General features: G+C 33.1%; 1 protein-coding gene across 1 annotated transcript; it reads left to right on the plus strand.

Annotated features, from left to right (window-relative positions):
• The first annotated feature begins 93 nt into the window (after positions 1-93).
• On the plus strand, positions 94-17,990 carry LOC124540140 (partitioning defective protein 6). The gene is made up of 7 exons (XM_047117586.1): positions 94-325; positions 1,363-1,588; positions 12,242-12,369; positions 13,395-13,492; positions 14,448-14,616; positions 15,090-15,199; positions 16,141-17,990. The coding sequence occupies exons 1-7, from the start codon at positions 266-268 to the stop codon at positions 16,259-16,261; spliced, it is 912 nt and encodes a 303-aa protein (XP_046973542.1). The 5' UTR covers positions 94-265; the 3' UTR covers positions 16,262-17,990.
• Positions 17,991-20,825: the final 2,835 nt, after the last annotated feature.

The following is a 20,825-nucleotide window of genomic DNA, read 5'->3' on the forward strand; positions in this document are numbered from 1 at the left end:
TACTTTTCGCTTTACAAAATTAACCAATCAAAGTACGCAGATTTTGAAAAAAAATTGATATGATTAGTTAAATATTACTAATGCATGAAATATTTTGTAAGCCAAATAGAACTAACTAAAATTACGACGCGAGAGTAGTATTAAAAGAACAGCCTCATTTATTTGAAACTATTGATATTTTACAATGTTTTTTCGTAAAATAAGTGCCTAAATAATTAAAGAATAGTTTTAACGTGTTAGTGTTATTGTGTTAAATGCTGTCGAGATGTCGAAGAACAAAATAGCTGCTCGAATCGACAGTCAAAGTGTTGAAGTAAAAACTAAGGTATGTGGGAGCAAATTTCTAACTTCCTTACTTAAAATGAATGTCATTTACGATATTTATTTATTTAAAAATGTTTTTCAGCTCGTAATAAAATTACTTAGCTAAACTTCTCTCATTTAGTCTTTCAGTATAAAGAAATATTGAGTCCTAACATGAACTATACTGTTAATTTGTTACTAATGAATGTAAAGAACAGGGCACTAATTGGGAATCTAACGAACTAATTAAGAAATAAACGATTTAAACAAACTAACTTTGATATTATTCTAGACCTAGTTATAGTCGATCAAATTCAAATAAAGTAACTTTTATTAACTTTTGAAATCTCGATAAAGTTTTTCGAGTACTTAACATTAATTATAAAAATACAGTTTCTGAGATTCAAGCGCAGTTAATAACAGTGATATTATTTATTATAGAAGTTATTACTGTGATTCGTTTTAAGGTAGTCAAGTATGTTCAATGACTTAATTGTTTTTTTTTTATGGAATGTATGCAATTTTGTATACATTAATGTAAAAATATCACCTAAATTTGCTTGTGTTTGTGTGGTGTGCTAAAGTTCTATCTTAAACATTACTTCAATGTATTATATGAGAATGTATTTTTCAATGTATTATTCTTTAAAAAACACATTTTATAGTCATCATGAAATTTTATTGTTTGTGATACCATAGAAACAGATTAACAAATGAATAACCAAGATAGTTAAGTATTATAAGAGCCAAGGTCGCCCAGATAATCTGAGGAACTGTAAATCGTAACCAAGTTCTGCTGATATATGCTCAAGCAAGCATCACTGAATATTCATGAGCTCAATTTTTGTTTGCAATTTTCCTCATGTTTAATGGTACAGAAAGTATGTGTGTGATGTAAATGTGCCAAAAGTTTGTCCACCAATCCACATTTGCAGACTGTGGTGGAAAATGTTCAGCCCAGCAGAATGACATTTATAAGCTATTAATTTACTCTTTAACAGTTTAACAATTTAACAATTGTTTGAGGTTTTTTTTAAAAAGTTTCTGTTTTGTTTTCAGTTTGATGCAGAATTTCGTAGATTTTCACTGAGTCGATTGGAAAAACTTAAATATGAGGACTTCAAAGCTCTTATCGAGAAACTACACAGACTACACGATGTTACCTTTCTCATAAGTTACACAGACCCTCGAGATGGTGATCTGCTACCCATCAATAATGATGACAATCTTGCAAGAGCTCTACTCACTGCGAGGCCTCTACTCAGGGTCATCATACAGAGAAAAGGTAAATTGAAATACTTATTCTTATATTAAAGAACCAAAGACAATGTCAGTTCATTAGGTAATATGATAGCTAGTAAGTGTATGTATGTGGTTTAAGGTATACCTCATTACCTAGAGGCTTCTATATATAGAAGCCTCTAGGTAATGAGAATCTCAGGGCCCTGGTGTCTTCAAATATTTAACCTTATACTACTATGAAATTATAATATCTCATTTCTCACGTAGTTATTAATGTTAAATGGTTAATACTTAACCTAAAATATTAATTTCGAAAGTAAACTTTAATAAACATTCTTAAGACCCACAAAGGCTAATATTAGGTCCTTATATATAATATTATTTAAAATGTCACAAGGTTTTCAGAATGAACATATGATTGATTTTTCACAATTATTATGACATGTCAGAAAAACTTGCAATAATTTCTATCGAGGATTGCAGAATTTAAACCGGACATTTGTGTGATCTTAATAACAAATAATCTCTAATGCAAGGATGTGTTAAAAATTGTCAATTGTCTTACAAGTATAGTATAAGTGTGGACTTTGATTTAACTTTTTCATAAGATTGTTTTTCAGTTTGTTTTTTTTTTGTATAACTTTGCAGATGAGCTCCTGATGATAAGTTGTCACCATCACCCATAGACAAAGACACTGTAAAAAATATGAAGTATTTCTTACATCAATGTACCACCAACCATGGGAACTAAGATGTTAAGTGCCTGTAGTTACACTGGCTCACAAACCATTCAAACTGGAACACAACAATGATGAGTACTGTTATTTGGTGGTAGAATAACTGATGAGTGGGTGGTACCTGCCCAGCCGGGCTAGCACAAAGCCCTACCATCAAGTTTCATAAACTTTGTTGTTCTTAATTCAATAGAAATGAAAAACAGTTTAGATACATTGTCAATTTAGTACAATTATATGTATTGTGCACTAAATATCAGCCTTAATATGTGTCATTCTTTCTTTTATAATCTCAATTAGGGCTTGTCTGCAATTTTGTTCAAACTTCAAAGGGTTTATCATCAGGTATTTAAGAAAGTCTTTGTACTTCTTAGAGGTTTAATCTTTTAATCTTACTTCAAACTAAATTTCATAAAATTCACTCTCGTTCAGCAATCAGAAAGATACGCAAAGTTACTTTCCCATTTATAATATTTATTATAGATTAGGCTTAGTCATTTCCAAATCCAAAAAACCATTTGCTTAAAAATGGCAAGTCCATATAAAAGATTTTTTTGTATATTTACTATAACAACAGTTTACATGAAATTTTTAAGTAAAAGTATATTGATAAAATATCTAAATTAATGAAAACTCAATTAATTGCAATCACAATAATAATAAAAAAAACAATGTTGATGTTGTTAAAGGAACAAAAGTATTCTGCCATTTTATCACAACACCTACTTCTTTTTCTCAAGTTCTAAATTATCTGTAATTGAAAACAAGATTCGTTATAAGATACCTCAACAGAATTACCCATTCAATAAATTGATTAATTGTTCTAATTTCAAACAAGTGTTTACAAACAACATCGCTGGAGTTTTAAAATGTTTATACAACACTTTGATGCCTATATACAGGGGAAATATATTAGAGTGTCGTTAAATTTTATCTCTTATATCTATGGGATTAAGGGTTAGTTTTAAATACTCGGTGTGTTATACAAATCGGATATGGACCGTCATTATGATGGTTTATTAGCATAGAATGCGACACTCCCATATTGCTGGCTGTTGACTCTTTGAGTGACTATTGTGAAGCGACATGGTTCTGAATTGTCGTACCTTATCTATTGTTTGACACTTTTTTATGTTTCCCAAACAAGACGACGGCGATATCATATTCAGCCTAATTCAATGGCAAAGGTAGAGGTTTTGACAGTGCAATTTATTTTTTATTTTTATTAGGAATAAATATGAATGATGAAAGTAGGTTTTAATGCATAACAATTACAACGATATCGTCAGTTTGTAACAGTAAATCATGCTGAAGATATATAAGCGATCAGCTGTGCCATACTTCTCTGTTGGACGTCATCTAACAAGTAACATTATTTCTACCCATATCGTCTTTCACACAATCCATCCATTGTTTCTTTTGTCGTCCATCCATGCTCAAGACCTTCTTCACATCATGGTCCTCATTCCTCCGCATAATATGACCATACTATGTCAGCCGGTTAACATATAACAAAGACAATGGGACAATTATGATGATCATAACACAACTAAATATATGTAAATAGTGTCAAACACTACTGGGCCAAGGTTACCTCTCCTTTGGAGAAGGTCCATCACCATACAAAATTGACATACTTTCATCCGACACATGCAGGTTTCCTCACGATGTTGTCCACCGCTGAGTGAGAGATGATATAAGAACAAATGAAGCACATAGGAATTTAGAGATTTTGTCTGGATTTGAACCCGCTTTCAACAAACTACAGTGACACCTTATTTGATTAATATAAAATCAGTCTCCTGGTCTCAAACTATCTTTGTGCTAGATTCGAGACGATCGGTCGATGCGTTTAAACGTGAAAGCATAACGAACAGACACACTTTCACATTTTATAATAATATTATATTAAATATTTGTTTATATGTGAATAATGTATGTGTTTTTATAAATTATTCATAACAAAGTTACTTAAGTTTATTGTAAACGTATAACTAGTCTGTTAAGTTGTGTTCGAACCGCTAAACTTATTTTGAAACTCAAAACTCAAACTCAAATAAGTTTATTCAATATATATTAACTAAACTAAAACGATAAATTTGTATGCTGCTGTCATGAATTTATAATTGTAAAGGAAGAGGAAGCCTTATCCCAGCAGTGTGAAATTTACTTTACTTTTTTATTTTTGTACTGTCTCTACTTAGTATAAAAAAAAGTCGCTCATCGCCCTCTCTACACTTTTAGGTATTTTTATTTTTTAACTAGTAGTCGCCCTCGGCTTCGCCCGCGTTTTTGGATGTGTCATTTGTTGGGCAAAAGAAGCAGCTTATGTCCTACCTTGGAATTTAACTTTGCTTATACCAAATTTCATCAAATTCGGTTTAGCTGTCTAGTCGTGAATGAGCGAAATACAGACTTTCTTTCACATATAGATAAAGTGTGAAGTTGAGGCGGGTTGCTAGGTTGCTAGTCCGTATATATGGAAAAGTATTTAAAGATGTCTGAACTGATAAACGCCATGAAAGCCAAATATTTTTTAATCACCGCTAATAACGTTCACGGTGCGATGAATAAATAAGCGATGTAAGGCTGTCTCCACACTCAAATATAAAACCTATTCATAAATAATAACTAACTTGAGAATTTAAAAAAAAAACTTGTAAATAGACATTAATAATCTGTTCTATTGTGGTGACCCAATGTGGATTTGTACGCATGACAGATTTTCATCCATCACATGCACGAAATGAATTATGAATACAAATAAATCACATAATACATTATTATTAGGATTTAAAGTTTAATCCCCCAAACATTAGCTAGGATTGCGTATTCAATTTTTCATAGAGCTATTATTATTAGCTATATTGTACAATCTGCCTTATATAAGGCTAATTTAAACATGAAACCACCAAAGCGAAGCGCAATATTGACATAGTGAAGGATGAACCGACATATTATAAACGGTATATTAGATGTACATATATATATAAAGAATAAAACTCAATGCATACTAAAAATATAACTCAATAACTCTCTAAATAGAGATATACCTCTAGGCTTAATCATTTCTGCTCTGATCCAATGGTACATGCATTTGTTTTTTTTTTTTTAAATAAATAAATATGAGACAACATCACATACATTACTTTGATCCCAATGTAAGTAGCTAAAGCACTTGTGTTATGGAAAATCAAAAGTAACGACGGTACCACAAACACCCAAACCCAAGACAACATAGAAAACAAATGATAATCTACATCGACTCAGCCGGGAATCGAACCTCGACTGGCGTAACCATGAAAACCGGTGTACACACCACTCGACCACGGAGGTCGTCAAATGTTAACGCAATACTTTTTACGTTTGCAATGTTCTTATCGCTATGGAATGCAGTAACTAAGTGTATTATTATCATGATCTGACTGATCTCATATATCACTTAATCTATCTATATTAATATTATAAATGTAAAAGTAACTCTTTCTGTCTGTCTTTCTGTCTTCTTTCACGGCCATTGAACCGATTTTGATGAAATTTAGTATGAGGAATACTTGAGCTCCGTGAAAAGACATAGGCCTATTTTGCCTGACACGTGACAATCAACACCCTAAAACGCAGGCAAAGCCGCCAACAACTAGTCGCTATATAAAACTAAGATCGTCGCCTATACCCCAGACACTCATCGTGTGTCGTGTTCATTTGTTAATTATGAAAACAAATGAAAGTTTTCTTTATACGGTTGTGGTGAGATTTCGAAATTTATATTGACTGAAATATACGACAGTTGTTTAAGAAATAACAAAATATGTCGAACTAGCTGTGCCCGCGACATTGTACGCGTTTGAAATTAACTAAAAAAAAATGTATTGTTGTGTGGCTACAATACATTTTTTTTAGTTACTCTTTCTGGTTACTCTTTATTATATCAGTTATCAGTGAAAGTCCCGTCAAAATCCGTCCAGCCGTTTCAGAGATTAGCCGGAACAAACAGACAGACAGCCAAAAATTGTAAAGAATGTTATTTTGGAATATGTACCGCATATACATATAAAAAGGGCACTCTTAATATTACAAACAAACACTCCTATTTTATTATATGTATAGATGGGACTAGCTTGTTGACTGAACTCAGAATTGAAACAACAAGAAAATCAACTCAAATAACAATCTTTATTGACTTCTGGGCGGTAAATAAATAATTGTTGTTCACTGGCCTATTCTGTAATTGAAATGGTGGAAAAGATTAACTGATTTACTTGCCGGTTCTTCTCGATAAAATCTAATTTGCGAATCAGTGGTAGCTTTACATATCATTTTATGAGGCTACTTGAATCAATATATATATAAAACTGTTCCGTCACTAAGTGACTGAGTGACTGACAGACCACTCGTCTTGACTTGAAATTTGGCACACGTATGCCTTGAGTGTCCTGAGAGGTGCACTGAGAAGGGATATTTCAAAATTTCCTCGCGATAGGGAATAAATGGGATTTATATTTTCGAACCAAATTAGCTCTATCTCCGTAACTATAATTAGGGGTTTCAAATTTAGCATGCAGGTTATAATAACCACTAAAAACTATTTTTAGGATATTTCAGAATTCCTAAGAGATAGGGAATAAATGGGACTTGTTTAGTATAAGTATTGTACCATTGTAATATTTTGATTCTGATATTGTCAAGAAAATTAACTATATAGTTCGTATATAAATTAAAAGTACATTATTTCACAAAATAATACTTAACTCTTTGACATCTAATTCCAAAAGGCTAATGGCGGAATTGTTAAACTGCCGAATCACTATTTTTTGTCTTAATATATCAATGAGATAATTTAAGTATTTAATCTGACATACGTATGCATATTCTTTACGATTAGATAATCTCGTTACAAGCTTATACATATAATATGTATATAAGATATACTAATAATAATTTGTCTAAGAGATTAGACCTCGATACGACGAAGTAGCTCTTATATTTTATGGTTTAAAAAAAGAACAATATCATACAACGGTCGAAGGTCGAGTTCTTTATGCCAAAGAATATCATGACAAGAGTATTTTTTTTTTCATCAATTTAATAAAGACAATATCGAAACTTATATTTGAAATAAGAACATTTTTTTTTAATGCAAAGACTTAATTCCAAATTTATACAGGATAGAAACTGGAAAATCAGCGATAATTTACGTTTACTTAATTTTTGACAGTTAATAAAGAAAAATATATATGTATGTACGGATTTCTGTTAGTCTTGAGCGCAATCATCATCATCATTACATAGTATAAAACAAAGTCGCTCACCGCTGTCTGTCCCTATATATGCTTAGATCTTTAAAATTAAGCAACGGATTTTGATGCGGTTTTGTGTAATAGATGGAGTGGTTCGAGGGTAAGGTTTATGTACATGTACAATATAGTAGATAGTGACTGAAAAACTAAACATTGTAAGACATGCAGTATATTTTGTATCAGCATTGCAATCGTGCGACGCTGGGTCGGGTCGCTAGTGAGAAATAAATACTGGAACAGTGGTCATTGTTCCAGTTAAAATTTATAGCAGAGATTTATAACAGTCTAGTTTGTTAGCAATCATGTTCAGAAATATGTCAAAGCCGGGATGTACCTTAGTGTTCCGTAAAAAAAACATAATAAGATGAAGGATGACTCAAGTGTCAACTGTTTTGGAAATATAATAACGCTAGAGTGTTTGCGGATACACAATTGGAATCTCATAATACGATGTGTTAAAGAATAAGACTTCTGCACAGTGGCGTAGCTAGGTGTGGAAGGGCCCGGTGTAGAGAAAAAGAATCGGGCACTCACCCCCTCTTTACATACCTTTAACTAATAAATACCCTTTAAATATATAGATACCAAATAAGAAATCTTCTACGCGCAGTCGTGATTTTCTGTCTTCCGAAGCTTAAGGTTTAGTTTAGAGGGCCCCCTGAACTCCGGGGCCCTGATGCACTGCATCAGCTGGCTCTACGATAGCTACGCGACTGCTTCTGCGGCACAGGACCAACACTTTTGAATGAAGCACGGCCTTATATACATTTTGTTGCTATATTCCATAGTGAGAATTTTTGTGCAGGATAATCCACCAACTCTTAATCCAACCAACGGTAGTTGAGCCAAGGCGTTGCTGCGGCCTTGTATACTGGACTATAAGCTAGCGGTTTTAATTAAAACACAATGTGTAGGTCAAGGAACTGCCCGTCGGTAACCATGCGTAACTAGACTTGCTTCTCGTCGTATTAAGTAAAACAAAGAAATAATACGTACAAATGTAATCAGTCCGTGCCTTCGTACAAAATGGATTAATTTATATTATATTTGATTTATCTCCTGTTATTTTATCCTTTCCCAAAAGAAGAAAAACTTAAGCTATATATAACATACAATTTGCTCAATAGCTTTGCTATATTATGAAATACAGATATTTCGTGATTAATATATTTTTTACTTTCGACAACAATTTTACCGACACTGAAAACAATAGTTTTTCACGAATCATTGTGGATTTATTCAAGATCTAGACCAATGGTATAGCGTCTGTTCAGTGTGGAAAAAAAAATCGCGAATCATTGTGGTTGTATTAAATAATTTCAACCAATGATATTGCGTCAATTCAATGATAAAATTGTTTATTTTGCTTTTACTTATATAAACTACACCATAAATAAGGAAAACCTCCCTCTGAGAACTCCCAAATTTTATCAACTACCTACTGTGGAAATCGATAAGGTTGTAATAAAAACAATGTATACATACTTTTATTCGCTAATTTATATGATAATACGGGATTTTGGCTGAAGAGGCTGATTTTAAAAATCAATTATACATGTGTGTGTACAAGTTAGCAGTCTACTCACTCTCTAATCCAAAGGAATGACAATCCGTTACTACAATAGAAACCGTGTTATAAGTGCTTTTTGAGGCAATTTTAACGCAGGCCGCTAAACGAACGAGGCAGTCTACAAACATACATAACAAATACACGAATGAACGATGTATTAATAATTGCGACTATAACTCGTTGGTAATCGTTTTCTTAGTACAGTTAAATGACGCACGAAGACACGTGACGTAGACGTGACGTTAGCGTGACGCGAACGTGTAAATAGTTTCAGTTTAAAAAGGTTTTATAGAAGATTTTATTAAGTTTTATTGAAAAGTCATGTATAATTAAAGGGGTGTTTATTTTTTTAATTCTTATAAAATCGTAGACAGATCTATTAAACCACTGTAATCATGTGTAAGGTAGGAAATATAGAAGTAACAGTCTGTAAATTTCCCACTGCTGGGCTAAGGCTGCCTCTCCCATTGAAAAGAAAGTTTTGGGGCGTGGGAAAACATATTACACCACGCTGTTCGAATGCGGATTGGTGGAACGCACATGTGGCAGTATTTCGACGAAATTAGACACATGCAGGTTTCCTCACGATGTTTTCCTTCACCACCGAGCACGATTTGAATTATATACACAAATTAAGCACATATATATAGTGGTGCTTGCCCGGGCTTGAACCCGAAATCATCGATTAAGATGCACGCGTTCTAACCACTGGGCCATCTCAGCTCTAGGAAATTTAACTTTGTATATTTTTTAGCGTCAATTGCGCAATGGTTTAAGGGGGGGTCAGCAATGGAAAAAATCGCAGGATCGCCTGACCGCATGGCCAATTTAGCACATGAATATTCAGTGGTGCTTGCCTGGGTTTGAAATCGCAAACATCAGTTATGATGCACGCGTTCTAACCACTGGACCATCGCAGCATTTAATATAACGTTGACCTAAAATATCCGTTTCACGGCAAACATTGTTCGAAGGGAAACGCTCAATGACTAAAACATAACGAATGGTGTGTAACTTTATTTGGAAACCTGCAGTCAAGATATTTGTGTGACATTATGGTCTTTGTTCTCTGGTCCACATATCTTGGATACTAGTCACGACACATATCTGAAGCCATTACGGTTCGAACATGTGACCAATAAGAGAGTAATAAAACACATTTTTAGAACAAGATCTCCTTTATTCGACTGAAATTAATAATCTATTTTATAATCGAAAAATTTCTCCAGATATGTAGTAGCGTGTGGTATCAAATTATTATTTAGTTATATGTGTTAATAAGACTTTTTTAAATGTCAGATGCTTAGAATACTTTCTAAAAGATTTCAAAAAAGGAGTAGGTTCTAATTATGATGTTTTTTTTCTATATATGTACGGGCATAACTCCTTCCTATAGAGACGAGTTTTTGTAATCATTTTTATTCCAAAGAGGTTTTGGTCCAATTTATTGTTTGTCGTAAAGGTCTTATATAGTTTTGGAAACAGGAATCGGGACTCTTCAATAAGTGCCAGCAATTTCTGCTATACTATTCCTATATTGAAGTCTGTTTTTGCTAAAAAAAAATCTCTTATTAAAGAGATCTGTAGTCGCTTGAATCTTTTTTTGGTATAGGTTGGCGGACGAGCATATGGGCCACCTGATGGTAAGTGGTCACTATCACACATAGACAATGACGCTGTAAGAAATATTAACTATTCCTTACATCGTCAATGTGCCACCAACCTTGGGAACTAAGATGTCATGTCCCTTGTGCCTGTAGTTACACTGGCTCACTCACCCTTCAAACTGGAACACAACAATAATGAGTACTGTTATTTGGCGGTAGAATAACTGATGAGTGGGTGGTACCTACGTCACACTCACGTCGCCAGTGTGTACGATAAAAATAAATAAATCCTAATTAGACTTTTTTGACGCTTCGACATATACATACTTTTAACTCTTATTTAGTTTCCATTCCCCCTTTATGTTTCTTCGTAAATGAATAACCCATGCAACTCGTCGCTTATTGTACGTTGTATGGTATTGTGTCAGAAATCTGTTCGCAAGTATCAACAACAATCAAAACTATCGTACAATTCAAACGAATTAACGATGCGTGTACGCATATAATACGAACCGAAACAAACGTCAAATTGTTGACATTACGTAGTTTTCTGTTTAAATGTTGATCTCAATTGGAATGTCGGTGAGCAATTCCAGTCCAATGAGTCTCGAATTAATTGCATTTTATGGAGTTTTTATTAAATGGTTATCGTCATTATAAGAATTGATATGAAAATCTAAGAACTACAAATTTATTTCCTTAAATTGTACAGATAATTTCCAATTGGAAGTTTTTAATAAATTTGACATAGGACTATTTTTTTAACGCTAAATATTAAGCAATATCGATTACGAATGAACTGAGTTTTTCTTTGTTTATTTTATCTTTATCATTATCATCATGATTACAAAGTATAAAACAAAGTCGCTTACCGCTTTTTGTTCCTATAGTTATGCTTATATCGTTAAAATTATTCAACGGATTTTTATATACATTGATTAAAGAAGAAGTTTTATATGTATAATTATATGTATAATATATGTACAATATAGTAGAAAGAAATACTGATAATTTTAGTGATATTTAAACTGACGACATAAATAAACACATTCTGCAAACGCTAGTTAACCCTAGGAGATATATCAAAATAATATACTGCAATATTATACACCTTAAAAGGGTCTTCAAAAAATCCACTATAGTTTAAATGTGTATTTTAGGGATAACCCAAAATAACACATAACCCGATAAAATTTGCGTAAAAATGATGCCATTGTTGTGTGTGTCTTTCTGTTTGACATTGCACGGAACTTCGCAAGAAATGTTATAATGTGCAGAAGACTCATATAGACACACCCAGAAGGATCTTAAGTCTAGGAGAGTAATGCGCCAAATTCCAACCTCAAAACTACTTAAACTTTCTTAATAGAAAACAACAAATATTATTGGTTAATTTTTGGGGCCTCTAATAGAAAAACAGTATAGTCAAACATGTCGTAAGTGTTGTACAAATGGTACTTATTTATATTTAATCTTATTATTTTTCAGGAGACAGCCTTGAAGAGCTCAACGGCTATGGAACGATGCGACCTCGGAACATAATCTCCTCGATACTGAGCGGAACCCCTGCTAAGAACAAGGGACTCGCCATTTCGAATCCTCACGACTTTAGAATGGTAAGAATACATATCTTATTCTGTTCGTCTTAACGTAATTAATCCAAATTCAAAGGATTTTTTTTTATGGTATAGATTGGCGGACGAGCATATGGGCCACCTGATGGTAAGTGGTCACCATCACCCATAGACAATGACGCTGTAAGAAATGTTAACTATTCCTTACATCGTCAATGTGCCACCAACCTTGGGAACTAAGATGTCATGTCCCTTGTGCCTGTAGTTACACTGTCTCACTCACCCTTCAAACCGGAACACAACAATACTGACTAACCTAATATATTCGTCAATTTGACGCGTCGATTTACATGCACTTGCTTTCTCTGACGCGTGAAGATAGCGACGAATAGCGTCGAATGGCGCGATAGGGAGCTATTTTTATTGGTTGTGTGAATCGGCAGTAATCGGTTTTATTATCATTCCATTGCATTTTCCGATGCTACATCTAATTTGTGTCGTACTATACAGTGTTATGTATGAATAGTCAATTCCAACCACAAGGATTAAAGCAAAGTAAACAACTATGGCATTGAATTAATACGATATCATCGGTCTTGAATAATAATATTAATTATAGCCATCATCATTATATGATATCAACTAAGCCAGGCCCAGTGGTTAGAACGCCTTTATCTTAATCTATGGCTGCTCGTTCTAACGAAGGAATTATATGAAATAATTCTTATGTACATAGGTATATGAATTGTGTTAGTTTTTCTAGGTACATCTTAACCGCGTGCATCTTAACCGATGATTGCGGGTTCAAACCCAGGCAAGCACCACTGTATATATGTGCTTAATTTGTGTTTATAATTCATCTCATGCTCGGCGGTGAAGGAAAACATCGTGAGGAAACCTGCATGTGCCTAATTTCGAAATTCTGTCACATGTGCATTCCACCAAACCGCATTGGAACAGCGTGGTGGGATATGTTCCAAACCCTTTCCTTAATGGATGAGGAGACCTTATCTCAGCATTGGGAAATGTACAGGCTGTTACTTTATTTTATTTTGTACTTTTTCTAGGTATCAGCAATCATAGATGTAGATATTGTACCAGAAACGTGCAGAAGGGTTAAGTTACTCAAGCATGGCTCCGATCGACCTTTAGGATTCTTTATAAGGTAATGTCTATAATCATTATTATTAGAATTACGATTGTGTACAATAAATTAACGATAATTCGGAGTAATCTTAAGTTTATTATTAAAAAGACCTAAACCATTTTGACCATTTGCCAACAAAAATTAATAATATATGCCCAACTATTTACTTTTGAATGCGGTCTTTGTTTTATTACAAAAGGAATTAATTATTTAGGTCTGCTCCACGTGGGCAGACTACGACACAGTGACGTATTTATATTAATTAAAACTAAGTGGTAAAACCAAGAAAAACTAAAAAAAGTAAATACCCAAACGTATAATACACATAATCAAAATAAAAAATACAGACGAATTGAGAAAAAGCGTTTTATTTTAAGTCGGTTAAATATGTAAATATACGTTAACTTTGGTTCTTGGTAAGTGTTCGCTACCGATCATAGACATTGGCGCTGTTATACGTATTAATCATCCCTTACTTTACCGGTTTGATTGACGGGACTTTCCCTGGCAGATAGCTGATGCCTGTCGCCCTTTCAAGAAACCAATAAATCATTTGATAGAATTTGGTGTGAAGCAAACTTGAACTCCGAAAATGGACATAGCCTATTTTCTTGCCTGGCATATGATAGATAACCAACCACAAAACGGCACGAAGCCGCGGATAACAATTAGTATTTTATTTATCAACTAGCTGTGCACTTGACCTATTACGCCTTTGAATATAACAAAAATTATTGTAGCCTAAGTTACTCCCTATTGTATCAGTTATCTGTCTGGAAAGTCCCGTCAAAATCGGTCCAGGCATTCCAGAGATTAGCCGGAACAAACAGACAGACCGACAAAAATGGTAAAAAATCTTATTTTGGTATATGTACCGTGTATACACATATGCATTGATTAAAAAGGGCTATTTTAATAGTACAAACAGACACTCCAATTTTATTATATGTATAGATGGTATCAATTATTTCAGAGACGGCACATCAGTCCGGGTGACGCCGAATGGAGTGGAGAGGTCGCCGGGTATATTTATATCGAGGCTGGTGCCCGGAGGCCTGGCCGAGTCGACTGGCTTGCTCGGTGTCAACGACGAAGTATTAGAAGTCAATGGAATCGATGTCTCGAATAAAACTCTCGATCAAGTACGTATGACGAGAATTTTTATTTGTTTCGTGTGATATATTAGTTATTTACATTTATATTATGATTCATTTGGAAATGGTGATGTTTGGGTGGGTATGTCTGGGTACGTCCATAGTGGTATATGGTTCCGAAAAGCAAGAATTTTTCTTTACATGTTTATCTTACCTATAAAGGAACCCGTAACGTTAGCTTGTTACTTTAAATATAATACTCGTTGTCAGGTTTATTTATTTTGTTTACTTCTTTAATTATATATATATATATATAATAATATTTTCTGTATTCGTATCCAGGGCTCATTTCAGCTATATATCTGTCAAACGAAAAAAAAACCTTATATAGTAAAGACAATATGGTATAGACAAAAAATCTTTAACAGCTACCTACACATACCTAGAATGAACAAAGATTTTTTTACAGATAGGCGTTCCTTCCAATGTCCATATAAATAACGCGTTGCGTGTGTCGGCAGGTGACGGACATGATGGTGGCCAACTCGTCCAACCTCATCATCACGGTGCGGCCCGCCAACCAGCGCGCCGCGCCGCCGCCGCGCGCGCCCAGCGAGCCCGACGACGACCGGTACGCCAGCACTCCCTTCTTTCTCATCAACACCCCCCCCCTTCCTCACCTCCCCCCCTTCCTCACCGCCCCATTCCTCACTGTCCCCCCTTCCTCACCACCACCACCCCTTCCTCACCCCCCCTTCCTCACCACCACCACCCCTTCCTCACCCCCCCTTCCTCACCCCCCTTCCTCACCCCCCTTCCTCACCCCCCCTTCCTCACCATCACTCCCCCTTCCTCACCGCCGCCCCCTTCCTCACCGCCCTCTCAACTGCCTCTCTCAATCCGATGGGCGGCAAGCGCACCGATATACTCATGTTTGCTTCTTGAAGTTGCTCCTGGAAAAACCCCGATAGCTATTATCGCTATGATGGTTTGGGATTTGAAGGAGCCCCGGGATTGCCACCTTATATCTGACCACATAAAGGCTTTAATATCATTATTTCAAATTGTCAAATTGACCACCTAATGGTCACAACCGCCCGTAGACATTGGTGCTGTTAGAAATATGATCCATCCCTAACAACGATAATACACCAGCTATCTTGGGAACTAAATTTTCCTTATATCTATAGTTACACTGAGTCGCTCTCTCCTCAAGAAATACATAAATATGTGTTCATTTTACTATTAAATTAAACTTCACCCTGTTATAAAAAAATCGAAACTTCTTAAATAAGTATACTGTACAAATAAACAAAACTATTGCGCGATCTAGGTTTAGTACAACGCCATCTAGCGGTCGAAAGCGCAAAGCTAATTTATAATGGTTTAGTATATTATTACATCGCGATTCAGGAGTATACTAGCGCCATACTACGCATATATTAAGTTACTATCTTCAATATTGATGAACTTTTTTCTGGCCAATTATTATTGAATTAAAGCACTTAACACGTGAAAGAATATACTTAAACAAAACGGTTAATTAAAAATAAAACATCGTTCCTTCCATAGATTCGATCAAGAGGATCAAGACGAAATAGTCGACTTAACAGCGGTCACATTAGAAGATCAACCGGATCCGGCGTTCGCGCACATCCCGAGCAAAGACGACGGGCAGATACTACACCTATAGTACATACTGCAGAGGTACCGCCGCGGCATGCAAGTAAGAGACATTCCATAGTGCTATGTGCAGTGATCATTCAATTTTAGATTCTAATACGTAGACAATAAGAGTTGATATTGTGTGTACTTAAATTTTATTTTTTCATTCCAGTAGTAACGACAGGTTTATAAGATTTTTTAATGTAAATGTGTCAAATTATAAAACGTTTCGTCTCTGAAAGAGTTAAACTAAAAAAATCACGTTATGGTCTAAAGTCAAATATATTTAAATCGTAAATAAAATACTATTCCGTATTCGTTAAAAGCAATTTTGAATTATTGTGTTCAAAGTTTGAAACATATCAATTTGGAAGTTAAATTCGTTAAAATAAGGTATACACTAAGCTTATACAATTAATGAAGTGTAAATGAAATGCCCGAACTTTAAATACTATGAACTAATTCAATTCTATTATTAATAATGATTAATAATTAACATATCGTTATTTAAGCGTCCCGCTAATCCGGAGTTGAATCGTCTCTTAAATCGGGACGGGTTACAAATAGAATCAAATTGATTTTAACTATTATGAATTGCATTACATTTCAATAGGCTATTTGAATAGCGCGAAAACGCTACTTGGACAATATTGGGGTCGGTGACGTCAATTGCCTGTATTAAACAAGGTTAACAAGCAAGTGATGTCATCATAAACCCGGCCAATCGGGAACGTGACTAACGTTTTGAAAAATGCATTTTTGTTTATGGGTTTTTGAATAAATTAAGTATTATTTTCAACTTTCGTTAATAGAATATATTACGACTTTAAAGACTAACCGTCTTTAAAGTCATATTTATGACTTTAAACTGTATTTACTGCTTACAATAATTAACACTTTATTTTTCGCATTGTCATATAGCCTATTGTGTACGGCAATTTTTTGTCTGTTATTAGCTCGAAATTTTAGATCTATTTTAAGATGAAAATTCGTTATGAAAAATATAAGTTATAATATTTTATTATTATTGCATTTAATAAAAAAATAATTCCACGGCCAGTCCCGTCTGTTAGGATTAGCAGGACTCCACTCTGGTTATAAAACGGTAAACATTCTCAATAGGGATGGGCAAGTGGGGAAGAAATATCGATATATATCGTATCTATATTTTTCAAATGTTGATAAATATTGACTAAAAAATATCGATACCTTAGAGTGAATACACATCTGGCTGTTTTCATATCAGTTTTATTAGTAATGAAGAAATAATATATCAATTTTGATACGATTTTGTCATCTGAAAAAAGTATATCACAGAAAAAAATATCGCTGATTCATATCGATTTTTTTTTTTCTGAAAATATTATCGATATTTTAATTTATTTAGCCCAAGCCTAATCCTAGACTTATTGAGGATAAAATAATTATTCGTAAATGTATATCTGTGTGCTAAAATATATCGTTTAAATTGTTAATAATTTGCCGATACGACAATAATGTTAGCTAAATGTTTTGTATTGAATAGGTATAAAATTCCATCCATTTTTTTATTAGAATGTGCATTTTTAGAAGTTTTTGCTGTAAAATATGAACTATATAGTATTTAGGCTGATGTTCCTAATTCGTAAAAACAAATTTGTCTCCTGTTTGAATAGCGGAAAGTTTTAGTTAGATTTGTTGAAACATCATCACGTATAAATAAATAGCTCGTTCCTGTATTTAATGAAACATAGGTAATATTAATTCTATAATTGATGTTAATATATATGAAATAAAAAAGCGAAATAAAATCAGAAGAAATTATAAATAACATAGCTGTACTCAAAATCGCCAAGGTCTTAGAAATCCTCAGTAAAGTTGTAATGAATAATATTAATATCCTGCATACACAAAATTAAGAAATACAAGACTTGATTATTGGCAGGTACATACAGAAAATATAAATGGGCTAAAGATTATTGATAGTCTAGTATAGTACGATACAACTTAGACGTAACATCGGAAAATTAAATAAAATCGATTACTGCCCATTTATACAATCAATAGAAATAGCTTCCAATCGCGCTATTCGATGCTATTCGTCGCAATAGATTCTCGCGTCAGTTCTATCCCAGAAAGCAAGTGCATGTTAATCGACGTGTGAAATAGACGAATATATTCGGTCATATGATATCACAAGTTATTACGTTTGGGTGAAGATCATATTCACATAAGAAATAAATATTGCTAATTTGGGATGGCGTACTTAATTCGGATGTGATCGGTTTTACGAATTTTGCCGATGCTATATTTTAGTTGTGTCGTGTGTGAAATATTATCTCTACTCAAAAAATCGATTAAAATATTTCTGAATCGATATAAGAAAATGATTTATTTAATACAGGTAACGAGACTCTAGTATTCAAATAAATCGAGTAATATTAATTCAATAGTTTCATATTTTACAATGTTAGACGTAATCGTGCGATGTTAAGTTTTAAGATAGAATAGATTATTTCACTTCCAACGGAAGGTGCTATAGAACTTGTTTATCGTATCGTATACAATACTGTTCGTAATACAATATATTCATTGTTTAAAATTGTAACAAATTATTGTTTGAAAAAAATTCGATAAGCTTTATTAAATATAAGACTTTATGTCGTTCATTCGTTTAGATAATATGCGTATACATTCCATAGTAATACATTTCGTGCCTTGAATCTCTGTGTTAAAATACTTGTTTGTATCGAGTATCTATGTGGATAATTGTTTGCATTTCAAACTTAGTTTTTATCATAGTTGAATACATTGAAGTGTATAGGGCCTAATATCATGCCTTGCGGTACTCTTTGTAATTATTCTCGAAAGTATTAATATTTATTGTAGACTTATACACTCTTACACGTACAAACGCACACACACGACACACGGACACACACATACACACCAACACATGAACACATGCGTGAATATTTACATATTTCTTTTTTAATTACCTAAGAGCTGATTTATGAGTTGCCAGTTAGCTTTTATCGGAATGATTAATGAAAAGTTTTTATATAACGATTTTGTATAAACGTCAATTTTATTAATTTGATGAACTGGCGATTCAAAAATCGAATCTTAGTCTTATAATATATGTAGTAAAACATTAACAAGAACACTTTTAATAATAATGTATTTTTTTACAATTACTCTAATGCTTAATCACTTTAAGATAAATTACAAATAATCGTTTCGTTGTAATCATGTGTCATTGTGATCAAAGAATTTGAATATTCTGAGTCGAACTTATTTGATATATTTAGTTCATTAGTAATATTTAATATAACTATTAGCGTGTATTATTAAGTTGTTTTTAACTAAAGATAATAGTGTATCCGCACTATCGAAGAATTATGATATCAAAATCGAAATTTTTATCATTCAATATATATTATATATCAATAAGAACACCTCTATCTATTATATACTCTGTATTATTGAAATGACATCGATGTATTTTTATATTATCATAAGAATTATATTTTGCATTTATAAAAAATATTGCATTCCAATTAAAGTAAATTAAATTTTTATACTAAATTATCTTCAATATGAATGAGTCAGATGTAACTAAATTACTGTATTTTTGTTATTATTGGTACCAATATAGAGATTAATGAAAATTATCAATGGTTTAAAAACTAATCATATTTAAGAAACGGCCTTATAATTTGGAATTATATGGAAATAATGTTGTCTCTTTCGAATGTTAAATCAATGATGACAAAAAGAGAGGGATAATTTATCTGTTTTGCTAAATCAAGTGCAAAAATGAAATAATTGTTTCTGTTCATAACTTTACATATTCAATTTATGATGTATATCTAAAGGCCTCAGAATGTGTTATATGAAATATATGTATGTATTAGATTAGTATTACTATGTTTTATTTAAGCATAATCTGATAAATTCCAGTTATGTTAAAGTTTCAGTATGTTGCTCGAAACTTGTGATATAGTATTCATAGTATTCGATCATTCTTAATGTACTTAATTATGTTTATAAAACTTTCAAATCAGTAATTAGCTCGCATTACAATTTTTTTAAACAATTGAGCATGCGTAGCATTGTCCTTTATTTATATAAGATACACGAATAAAAAAAAAAACATTTGAAATTGGAACGACCGACGTATTCGGGGTTCAAATTATTCAGTTCCGTTATTATTGAATTTAATTTTAATATGGCAACACTAAATCCGATAAAAAAATTGTAATGTCCGTTAATATTTGATTTACAATTCAAAATAGGAGTCGTGGTTTATTATGGGCTCAAATCTATACGGTCCAAAAATATTATATAAAATATATTCGTTAGGAGATACCGTTATTTACACTAGCTTAGTATACTTGTGCTGTATGTAATTAAATATTATTATTCTTACCTTATGTTTTTGTTATTTTTGACATTTGACCCCAATTTATCAATATAAAAATCATTAGAGTTTTGCTAGCGTCAGTAATGAGTTTATTGACCCGTGAGGAAATGTGTTACACAATACGGAAGTAATTAAACTATTTACATTTTTTCCTCGAGGGCGCAGGACGCATCTGTGGTGGTAAGTT

The sequence above is a fragment of the Vanessa cardui genome, chromosome 24, assembly GCF_905220365.1.
Source record: "Vanessa cardui chromosome 24, ilVanCard2.1, whole genome shotgun sequence".
NCBI classification, from domain to species: Eukaryota; Metazoa; Arthropoda; class Insecta; order Lepidoptera; family Nymphalidae; genus Vanessa; species Vanessa cardui.